Source organism: Onychomys torridus, unplaced genomic scaffold (genome assembly GCF_903995425.1).
Source record: "Onychomys torridus unplaced genomic scaffold, mOncTor1.1, whole genome shotgun sequence".
NCBI classification, from domain to species: domain Eukaryota; kingdom Metazoa; phylum Chordata; class Mammalia; order Rodentia; family Cricetidae; genus Onychomys; species Onychomys torridus.
This window is the reverse complement of record NW_023413627.1, coordinates 11,528-23,859: the sequence shown is the minus strand read 5'-3', so window position 1 is coordinate 23,859 and position 12,332 is coordinate 11,528. Positions and strand designations below refer to the sequence as shown.

The 12,332-nt window shown below is 37.2% G+C and overlaps 2 gene segments (V, D, J or C); both read right to left on the bottom strand.

Moving 5' to 3' along the window:
- Positions 1-209: 209 nt before the first annotated feature.
- LOC118576364 lies at positions 210-709 on the bottom strand. The segment is given in 2 exon segments: positions 210-532; positions 643-709. Coding segments are annotated over 2 exon segments (390 nt in total).
- Positions 710-7,726: 7,017 nt separating this feature from the next.
- On the bottom strand, positions 7,727-8,388 carry LOC118576363. The segment is given in 2 exon segments: positions 7,727-8,085; positions 8,340-8,388. Coding segments are annotated over 2 exon segments (408 nt in total).
- Between the last annotated feature and the right edge of the window lie 3,944 nt (positions 8,389-12,332).

Genomic DNA, 12,332 nt, shown 5'->3' with positions numbered 1-12,332 from the left:
TTATGAGACCTACTCCCCTGATTTTAATGCTAGCACCCAGGAAGAGGACAGATATTTAGGACAATAACAAATTTATCTGCTCTCTGTACAAAAACCTCACATTGAAGTTTAAATACTGGAAAAGAGAAAGAGAAACACTCTCAGAAGTTGATGACACCAGAAGGAAAAATTTGGGGTGACTAGACTCTCACTTCTGCTTCCCTGGTGGTTTATGTCATGGCTTGAATCACTGTGGGAGGGTAACTGTTACTCTGCAGACAGAAATAATCTGCCACATCTTCAGACTGTAGACTACTGATCTTGAGAGAAAACTGTGTACCAGATCTACTGCCACTGAACCTCGTTGGGACCCCACTTGCCAAATCATTTCCAGAATAGATTAGGAGCTTAGGAGGTTTTCCTGATTTCTGCTGATACCATGCTAAACTCCAGCCAATGTCCTGACTTGCCAAGCATGTGATGGTGACACTTTCTCCCAGAGATGCAGATAGAGAGGTTGGAGACTGGGTCATTTGGATGTCACACCTGGCACCTGAGATTAGAAAATTGAAAAAAAAAAATTCTGTTAGAAGAGGACTTTTCCAGAGACCATGTGGCCCTGATACAGTTAGCTGAATATATTTCTAATAGTGTCTTCCTTACCTGTAAGCCAGAGAAGCACCAACCCCAGGAGCTGAGTGGGAGGCCTCATGTCTGTGTTGGGACCCATGTGAGACTGACTCCAGTACAGGTTGTGACCTGACTATGAAGATCTCAGAGCAGTAGGGTGTGGGCACATGCAAATTAGCAGTGTCTGAGCACAGCCCCAGGACTGACCAAGTGACATCTTATAGGCCTTTGGTCCTCCTCTATCTCAGGTCAGAGAGGCAGTACAGGTTTATTTGCAGGAACGTGCTCCTCTTTGAACAAAAAGAACAGTACCTGTCAATGAGTTCCTCCTTATTTTGATTTCTATCATTTTCAATGTAGAATCCTCATATTATGTTTTCCTCCATGGCAGGATCTGTCAGATGTAGAACCATTCTAGAAAGCACACAAATGGTTATATGTCCTTTCACAGGTAGGTGCAGATGTTATTGAGGCTGTGCTTTTCTCTCTCTGCCCCTGTTTATTTGTTACATTGTAATTTAATTAAAATGTTTCTTTCATTTTCTCTTTTTATACCCTCCAAAATATCCCTCTCAACTCTTCTTCAAATTTTTGGTCTCTTTTTTCCTTGTTAGAGCATGATTATATGTATTTGTAGATATGTATATATTTCTAAACATAAACTGTTGAGTCCATATAATTTGTTACTGGTATGTATGGCTTTAGGGATGACCATTTGACACTGGACAATCAGGTAGCTCTTCTGAGCTAACACTCCCAGACTCACTTAGTTTCTATAGTACTTTTTGTAGAACTGAGGCTTTGGGGCCTTTCCCCTGATCTGTTCACATGTTTGTTTGTGTCCTTGTTATTTGGCGACCATTTGTTCAGTAATGTTGTTGAGCCTTTACATGTAGATCCTCTGAAGTTGCTAGGAGACAAAATGTCACAGTAAACTCCCTGATCCTGTGGCTCTCTCAATCTTTCCACTATCATTCCAAAATGTTCCCTGAGCCTTAGTTATGGGAGGATTTTGTACATGTATCTATTAATTCTGAGCTCCAGAACACACTATGTAGATTCTTGCTCATGATGTGTCACAGAAGCATAATAGAATAATACTGAGAGACATGGCTTTTAAGGAAGTACAGGATCTCACATAACTAAATCAGATTTCTGATAAACAATCTTGTCTTTGTCTATTTTTCATAGCTCAGTTATTCAGTAACTACTTCATTCATGGCCAAATGAGTTCATGGGTTTTCTCCCCTTCCTTGTGAGTATATGAGTTCCCTTTTAAATTAAGCTGGGATTGTATCTATGTCCAATGTTCCTTTGAGTCTTCAGATTATAGCAGTAGTTGCACATTAAAAACAGGTTATTGTCTTTAAGGAACATGAAGTTTCTCTCTGAAATAATCATTCATGTCCTTGAATACAGTGTTTCCCAAACGTGCATGTTTGCATATGCAAAGAACAACATATCTACTCAGAATATATTATATATATATATAAGTTTAGTTTAGATTAGAGGGGCACAAGATATGTGGTGAAAAAAACATGTGAAAAAGTTGAAGTAGAGCTACACATGGGGAGTTATGTACACAGTGGCGTCAGGAGCCTGTGTTTATTGAGAGTAAAGATGTGGTGAACTTATTGTGAGTTTCTATGAGGAGATTAATGGGAAGAATTTTACATGTGCAGGCAAACACTCTGTAAGAGATATTGATGGGGAAGGGTGAGAAAGACACCCACTCAGGGAATGAAAATGATGTTGGTCACAGGAGAAGTGCCAGAATGAATAGGTAGGTGGATTTGCTAAGAAACTGGCTGACCTGCAAATCAATGACACAGGTGCATTTGACATTTGTGATAATAGTGTTGTGTTGAGGGACATAGCAATGTATCTGCAACACAGATAAAATTATGCTCCCTGACATAATTCTATGCATTTATATCAGTATGTCTCATGTACTGGACCCATATACATATGCTTTAATTAAACACTAAAATCATTTTCACAGAGTCCAACAAAATGGGAACACATTTCACAGTATGCAGAAATGCTTTTCATTTAGATATTGCACTCAACATCACAGAAATGTTTAAAATGTTTTTAATGTTTATGACAGATTTCCCTACATGTATAACACGTGTGTCTCTGAAACCAGACAGAACAGGGTGTCAGATCTGATGGAAATGATGTGGTTTCAAGCCAACAATGCCTTTAGGCACTGGGAATTGAACTGGGGTCATCTGTGAGAAAAAGTTATTCTCTTAACTGCCAAGTCATCATTACAACTATTCCCTGAAACTTGAAATTTTAGTTCATTTATGACCTTTTTAAAGCATATAATCCCTCTTATAATTTTTCCCTTTCTATTATCTGTCCTTATATCTCCCCTAAACCACATACTGATTGTCACAGACTCTGATGCATTTCATAAAAACATGACATAGAACATCCACTCACAGTGATTAGAGGGAGTACATTTGATATTTACACAAATTGTTACTCAGGTACCAGATAAGGAAAGCTGATGATGGAAGACAGTCTGTGCATTCTGCACCTGCCCTACACCTGAGTGAATCATCACAGAAGCCCATCTTATTGTCTGGAAAGACTTTACAAGAAACACATGTTTTATAGTTGGATCGACCCAGTATCTGGCCCCTATCAGCTAGCTACCTCTACTTTTTCTCCTCCATTACGTTGCATTCTCAGGATATTCTACAGGTATATTGGACACAAGATATAATAAGATGGAGAGAACGTGGCCATTCCCTAAGCATCATAAGTAAGTCTAATTACCACTCCTCTGGAAGTTCATTGTCTTATAACATTGTGGCCCATCTATCATCTACTTCTTGGACTGCTGTTTAAACCATCATAGCACCCATAATGTATTATCTATAGAAGTGTGTGAAATGATGGGATTACTCAGAGAAAATCATATTGTCAATAACTGGGTTTACCTGCTTCTGATATCATGGGCTAGTTCCTGCAGTGTGGTGTATGTATTGACAAATGAAGGCCTCCAGGAAACCACACATTAATGTGTTACTCATTTAGTGTGGAGAAAGCACATGCCCTCAGATGCTTCCAACAATAGTATCAAGAGACTTTGGAGATTACTTATCAGGGAGATCATTGAGCAGGGCTAGAGTCCTAGGACAGGCTTTTGTAACTCTGGAACACAAGGAATTCTCAGGATCTCCAGTCTCCACTGACTAACTGGTATTGATTCTGCCTGAGGAAGTGTTATGAAGAATTTTGTGTAGGCTATTATACATAATTATGTGCAGAGTGCTGCAAGCCACAGGAAAACATAATGGAATTCAGGTATTATCACAAAATCTATTATTTGGAAAAGTCAAGGACTTCTCCAAAGGTCAAACCATGGCATAAGGAGTCTTGGTTATATTTTAGCTTTTATAGGTATATTAACTGGTTCCTAAAATGATTTTCTTGTGTGCTTCCAAGAACTCCTAACAGTGTATTTATCTAAATACCTATCAAGCATCCAGGCCAAACAAAACAATACCTCTCTCCTAGGTCAGGTCAATAGCTTTATTTCTTTTGCAATTTAGGGTGAGATGTTCCTTTCCTATACAATCTCACTAATAGACCCCTAACTTCTTACTTACCCACTTCTAGGAATGTAGACTGAGCACATCGATCCCCTTTTTGATATATTACCTGTCATTAGCACTCAGTTGACCTCCTCTTTCCCCACTCACATTATGGATTATAAAAGAACGCCTGGTGGTTACTGCCAGAGGAAAATTCTTACCTGCCTTTATGACCCTGTAGAATTCAAGCCTGGTGAACTTGCTCATCCAGGGGCTAGCTATTGCTTGGGTTTGTAACTGGATTCCTGGGACACTTAGGTGGAAAATGAAGAATGAAGAGAGGGAGAATGAAGAGGGAAAAAGTGAATTTTGACCAGAGTATATTGTGGATGACGTGAAAGATGAAGAAGAATCAGATGGAGAAGTACTAGCTGGGTAAAAACAAGATGATAAGGACCTAGATGAGGCAGAATTAACATGAGAAAATTAAGATAGAATTTAGAGGGAGCAGTAAGGAGCAAGAAAGGAGCTAGGCATGAGAACAAAACTAAAGCTTTTTAAATAGGATGTTATCCCAGAGGAATTAAAGCAACTGGACTATAGATCTCAGTGTTCTGAGATTCTATTTCTGGAAATGAGTCATCACTGATAGTAGTTCTCTCTTCTCATGCCCTGGGATGTATAATATTAAGGCTGTTCCCTCTAATATTATACAAGAGCAGAGCACACTCTTACGTAGTTCAATTGTTGCTACTGAGAAGTAAGAAAATATTGTGCTTGGATGTATTTCTATTGGTGGAGTTCTTGCCTAGAATGAAAACAAAAGCAACAACAACAACAACCCACTGGGTTAGAGCCCCACCCAGCACTGCATCAAAAGGGCCTGGTGGTGCACTCCTATAGTCCCAGCTCATGGCATTGGGTCAGGACTGCCAGAATTTCAAAGCCAAATTACGTTGCCCTTTTGAAGCCAGGCATAGCAAGATGAGAACAGGAATTTATCAGGAAATAACCTCTAATTTTGAAACCAGATCCAAAATATTAATAGAGGATTAAACATTGTGGTAAAAGTTAATTGAGTAGAAACCTTACTATTTCCTATGCAAACATTCAATCCACATTTAAGTTACATCAGATCAAATCATATGGACTACAAGTAGTATTAGCCATGAATACAGTAAATATAAACATTCTTTGGAATTTCCTAAGTATATTTATATTTGGCAATATTGTAGCTAGGCCAGGAATATAAGCCCTTCCATAATTCCATAATAAATTATAGACAGTGTAGTAAAGCTTATTAAGTAACATACAATGAGGGTTTGCCTCAGTCATCACCTGGCCTCCTAGGTGTTGCTGCTGTTACATCTCCTATGGTTCAAGATAAAACAAAAACACAGGCATCACAATCCACAGTGCAGAAAGGTTAGCATTTAAAATTTGAAAAACAGGTTTGTATTGAGTATGCAATGCCTTACGGTAAAAATTTTAAAAAGAGATTCTTATGTCCCAAATCTGAAGAGCCCTCTGGTGTGGGACAGAGAAAAACCAATATTTTTCTTTACATTGGTATAGATTTTAGTCTATTGATACAAACTTAAAGTTAATTTTGTTATACTGTGTGTATATTTCTAATCTTGTTTAAGGTATTATGTTTGTATAGCTCATTTTAAATTAAAATGGATAATTAAAAATAGATTAATAATTAGTCATCTATGATAATCATACTCGTAGCCATGTTACTTAAGTCTTCTAGGTATACATAGAGATATTTCAGATAGATAGGTAAATCTTCAAATACTTCAAAGACCTACAGAATATGGCATTTAAAATACTTTTAAAATTTAGACTTTCTGGACAATGAGACATTTCTGCTCCTTTCAGCACCAATTTATTTCAGAGAGGAGGATGGGCATTGAAGACACTCCATATCTTATCTTCACCTTTGCAAAAATAGTCATTTGGGCAAGAAACTGTTCTTGCCTGGACTGCTTGATCGACTGCACATGCAGGACCCATAGAAAGGTGACCACTAAACTTTGCTTGATAAAATGGTCCTTCAGGTTCCTGCTTTGTGGAGGAAACTGACAGACATTATACAGGACACTGAGAGAAGTGATCGAGAGACTCTAGCCCTGTGGGCTGAAGACAAATGCCCCAACTTTACAAAGGAACATTAAGTGACTGTCCAGGCTGCCAGCTGTCTCTGTCTACTCTTACAAGACTCGTAAAAAATACTTACATCCTTCTCCTGGTTCTCAGGTAATATTATATCCTTCTGAGGGCTTTGATGTGGTTGAAGACTAGATAGTTATAATTTCCTCAATTATGATAAAAGATAAGTTAGATATAAAACCTTGGACTCACAAATATAAGATAGATAAGATATCTTTTTTAATATTATAAATGTAATTCTTGCTTGATAATTGTTTTGTTATATGTAATTGTACTATATAAAAGTTAAAACCATCCTTAAAAAAAAAAGAAAAGGGGAAGTGCTGTGGATATAGCTCTGTGTAAATAAAGTTCTGATTGGCCAATGGCCAGGCAGGAAGTATAGGCGGGACAAGAGAGTAGAGAATTCTGGGAAGTAAAAGACTGGAGAGAGACACCGCCAGCAGCCGCCATGAGAAGCAACATGTAAAGACACTGGTAAGCCACAAGCCATGTGGCAAAGTATAGACTAACAAAAATGGGTTAATTTAAAATAAAAGAAGCAGATAGCAAGAAGCCTGCCATGGCCATAGAGTTTCTAAACAATGTAAGTTTCTGTGTGCTTTCTCGGTTGGGTCTGAGTGACTGTGGGACTGGCAGGTGAGAGAGATTTGTCCTGACTGGGCCAGGCAGGAAAACTCTAACTACAAATGATCCAGTTGAATCATTGTATGTAGAGAATTAATTGGGGGCTTCTGTCTGTGAGCATTTGTATGTATGTGTGTACCTACAACCTCTAAAACATAAAGTCTATATTATGTACTATATTCTCAGACTATGCTTTAGGTAGTAGAATGAAGATCCATTGTCATAATTTGAAAGTTTTACAAGATTTTACATTAGGCATTGTTTGTTAGTCATGCCCATTTCCACAGTGCTGCACATTCTACAATATTCAGAAAGATAGTCTCATAAGTATTTCCCACCTCATGAAGAGATGATAGAGAACTATGAGTTCAGTGTTTAGTTCTTCTGCATGAGATCAAGCAATTCTCTGATGAAGGACTACTCTGGGAGAGAGCTGTTGGTTACCCCATACATTGGAAACAGTTATAAAAATATGACTTGTACAGCCCTACAAATATTCTCAAAAACCCAATGAAATCCTCTCAAGAGTTCATTTCCATTTAAAGAAATCTAAATCAAAGCTCTCAAATACTTCTCTGCACAGAATTCCAAAAAGATGGGGTTTCTGGTTGTCTCATCCCACAATCTCCAGTTATATAGTTTCCTCTTCTTAGCAAGGAGAAGTGCCTTAAGACCCTTGAGTGAAATTTGACCCTGATTCCATTGCAGAAATATTTGGAGACTTTTGTCACAACTCAGTCAAAATCTTCACCATATGTTATCTTCTAAGAAGGAAGCAGTGGTATCTGAGAACGCCAAGGTAGTTTTTGTTTTGATTTGTAGAACTGTGTAAATGGGACACTGCTCTTCTGTTGACAGTAGTAAGTGTCAACATCTTCAGCCTCCATGCTGCTGATTATGAGAGAGTATGATGTCCCAGATCCACTGCCAGTGAATAGAGCTGGGACTCTGAAAGCCAAGTTGGAGGTTCCAAAAAACAGGAGCATAGGGCAGTCTCCTGGCTTCTTCTGGAAGTAACTGGAACTTGCACTTGAGCTGGCACTGCAGGTGATAGTGACCTTCACCCCTCCTGATGTGGTCATGGATGCTGAAGACTGAGTGAGAATAATTTCACCATCTGATACTATGGAGAGAAAAATGAAAATAGATAGACATGAGTAGAAAATGAGATTCCAGATGACTATGCAAAAAAAAATGACAACAAAGTAGAAGGAGGAGAGCTAGAGGACAAAAAGAAGTAAAGATAGAAGGAAGGAAGGAAGAAAGGAAGGAAAGAAGGAGGGATATTTGGAATGAAGTAAAATATTTCCTTTTAAATTAAAACATCCATGATGGAAATGATGCTATGTTTGAGTTGGAGATCCCCTTCTTTCTCACCCAATACACTGAGTAGTAGCAAGTTGAGCATTTTCTCCAGCAAACCCATCGTGTTGTCTGGTATCTGTTTGTAAAACTGTCTTGTCTTAGATAATTCTCTTAAAAGCAAGTCTGAGCCATCTCTGGTTTCTGAGGTGTAGATATGCAAATGGCATGGTGTTGACTAGGACAGTCTTATCTCATAAACACAGGGGTCCTTTCACTTACTTGTAGTATTTAAGTTGGTAAATTCAAAAGCTCTCAGCATTTGGGGTTTTTATGTTTGTTTTTTTTGTTTGTTTTGCTTTCTCTACAATGTCCTATGCCTCTAGTATTTTGTATTCTTCACATGTTTTCTCATAGATAGGATTAGTTTGACCTTTCTAGAATGATAAGTATTGTACTTCAGTGTGTGGGATTTATTTTTTTCTGTGATAAAGCTCAACTGAGGATGACTAGACTGTACATTGGAAAACCTGAGGCCCCAGATCTGCATCTGCCTCCTATTTTTACTGGCAGCTGCTCAACTAATGTTTTGCCCATCCATTCTAGTCTAATCTAGTGGCCCTGAGCTCACAATTCCCTGGGAAGGCCACTGTACCTGGGTGTGATCAGAAAATCATGTATTTTCAGGAGTATTTCCACTGAAGAAAGCATGTATCAATTTTGTAGCACTATCATGAATCCAAAACTCTGTTTCCTGCTCCTCTTAAGAAGACCTTGAGCCTCTGTTCCTTCTGAACCAGGGTTGTTGTTTTTAACAGGAGTGGTATTCTGGGACAAGGTTTCAGGGTCCCCAGATTCAGAGGATGTCCCAATATCACACAAAAGCTCAACAGTCTGGAGACATTGTGGAATCTAAGTTAATCAAGAGCCTGGAAACCTCTTTAATTCAAAGTGTTACCATGGCTGTCATCACTAGGGCTGGAAAAATTGACTAGATAATGTGTTACTATTGCCCTCTGGCCAATAGAGATGGATAATAGGACAAGTCAGAGCCTAGAGGAAACATTACAAAGTTAATAATCAGTGCAAACACTAGTGTGCTTGGGAAAGGGGTGAGTGAAGAGAAGGAACTCATGATAAGCCAAACCCTGGAAAGTACCTCACAATGACTGATGGAAGAAAAATAAATAATGGTGCAAATCCAGTCAGATACACATGCATAAACACGTAAACTTGCACCCTGCTTCTTGCAAAGAAGAAATAAGGAAATATTGATAAGAAGGCATTAAAATAGGTGTAAAATCAGGTAAAGTGTGTAAACAAACAGATTCTTTCGTTATTTACAGATATGTATTGTATTGGGCCAAGTAAAATTGTGTGGATCATGAATATCATAATTTAAAAGTTCATTTGACACCCATAGACTACCAATGTGCCCAGAAACTTACTCTGGTACACAGAGGGACAGAATCATCTAATATAAAGCCATCTCATAATATACTGTTGAATGTCCAATGAGGCTGTTCTATACAGTAGACTGTAAATGTACTGCTCTTTGAGCTGTGGATTGCTGCCATGACTCAACATGAAGATACGTTAGTATATTTAAAGAAGTAAAGAAAATTTTGCCTTGTTGTGGATTACAAATTGCTCCTATAAAGATATAAAGAGTAGATTTTAGTAATTATTTAAGATATAAAATAGGTCTACAAAATTTAGACCCTGTAAGGTGTAAATTAGAAGAGATTGATTATGAACTCTTAATGACTTTCAAAGATTATTCAGAGACATTTCTCATCTATGAACTATTGCTGGGGTAGAAAATGATGAACTGGGTAATTTGTTCAAAACCTTAGAAATTGACAAGGACTTGAATAGTCCAAGAGAATTATCACCTGAAACTGAGAAAGAATTGGCCTTAGTAGAAAAGAAAGTACAAGAAGTACGCATGGATTGTGTTGATCCAAAGCTGGATTGCATTTTGTTTATTTTACTCTCTAGACATTTTCCTAGAGGAACTTTAATGCAGAGGGAAAATATTATGTTGAAATGGATACTTCTACCAAGTAAACAGAGTAAAAAATTTAAAACTTATGTAGAAAAGTTATCTGACTTGCTTTTAAAAGAAAAATTGAGACTGTCAATTAACAGGAATAGACCCAGCAGAAATTGTCATACCTTTAACTAAGGAGGACACTGAAAAAAATTATGAGCAGAAAATGAACCTTGGAAAATGGCTTGCAGAATTTTTTTTTTTTTTCGGAGAGATTAACAGTAAATATACCAAAAGCAATAGAATTGATCTTATAAAGAGAGCTGATTTGATTTTGCCTTACATTGTATGGGAAACATCCATATCCAAAGCTCATACATTTTATACAGATATAAAGAAACAAGGAAAGGCAGAATACAAATCAGAAAATTTAAGTAAAGTGGTTCAAAGTCCTTATTATTCAGTTCAAAAGTGGAAATTGTGTTCTATTCTGTTGGTATTAATGGATTTTTCAGAATCTCTCATCATAGTTACTGACTCTCAGTATGCTGAAAGAGTGATATTACATATTGAGACTGCAGAATTTATCCCTGATGATTCAGAATTTACTTCACTATATATTCAGTTACAAGATACAATCAGAAATAGGAATCATCCCTTATACATAACTCACATCCAATCCCATACAAGTCTACCTGGCCCTCTAGTGCAAATAATGATGAGATTGATAAATTATTGATAGGAAATTGCTTGGGTCCTCAGAATTTCATTAAAAAACCCATCAAGTCAATAGTAAAGGTGTAAAAAAGGATTTTCCTATAACCTCACAACAAGCCAAGTACATTATAAGGAAATATCCTATGTGTTCCTTTTAAAATCAGATGCCATTACCTGCAGTATGTAACCCAAAGAGTTCTCAGAGGAATGAAATCTGGAAGATGGATGTGTTTCACTTTGAAAAATTTGGAAAAATCAAATATGTGCGCCACATGATTGATACTTATTCAGGATTTCATCGGGCAACTGCCATGAGTTCTGAAAAAGCTGATTCTGTAATAACTCATTTGCTAGAAGTTATGGCCATCATGGGTATACATGCACAAATAAAACATGACAATGCTCCAGCATATGTCTCTGTTAAAATGAAACAGTTTTTTTGATGATTACAATATGAAGCATATTACAGCTATAGCACATAATCCTACAGGCCAAGCAGCTATAGAAAATCAAATATAACTCTATAGGATATGATAAATAAACAGAAAGGGGTAACAAAAATAACCAGAAATAGACTGTACAATGCTCTATTAACTTTGTATTTTCTCCATGCTAATGAGAAAATAACAACAGCTGCAGGGAGACATTGGAAAAGAAAAAATATAGAATTAAATCAGCCTATATACTTTAAGGATGTGCTGACCTCAGAATGGAAACCAGGATATGTGTTATTTTGGGGATGATGTTTTGTATTTGTTTCCATAGGAGAAGATAAGCTGTGGATACCATCAAAATTGATAAAGGTTCGATTTGAACAAGAGAGACCTCTTAATTAGAAGAGGTGATAGTTCATCAACCAGCATGACAATCCAATTTAAACTAACTTATACCACTAACATATGCCTTTTCATTTAATCAGACATAATTTGTCAAAAGGGAACCTCCCCAAAGTTAGTCCTGGGGAAAGGTTTTTGTTTTCGTTTTTTTCAGGAGAAGGAAGGCTAAGGAATCTGCAAAAATGAAACATCTGAAAAAAAGGAAAAATCATCTAGAAAAAAATGTCCCAAGAAAAAGAGTAAATTGACCTATTGGTATATCATCTATAAAATTTTATCAGTCTTACTAACTGATTGTTTCTGCTCTTCTTTAAAGACACTTAACACAAATGGTCTTCTTATACTCTCAGTTCAATTAAAATTTAAAGCTGGCTTTGGAGTTGGAGAATGGCTCTCTCCTTCTTTAAACTCAAACATGTTGTTAAAAGGAAAATGCAAACTCTCTGTAACAAGCCAGATGAAAGAGCCATCTTCTGACATGGGACAGGAGAAATCAAAAAAAATATGGGATTTTTCTATTAC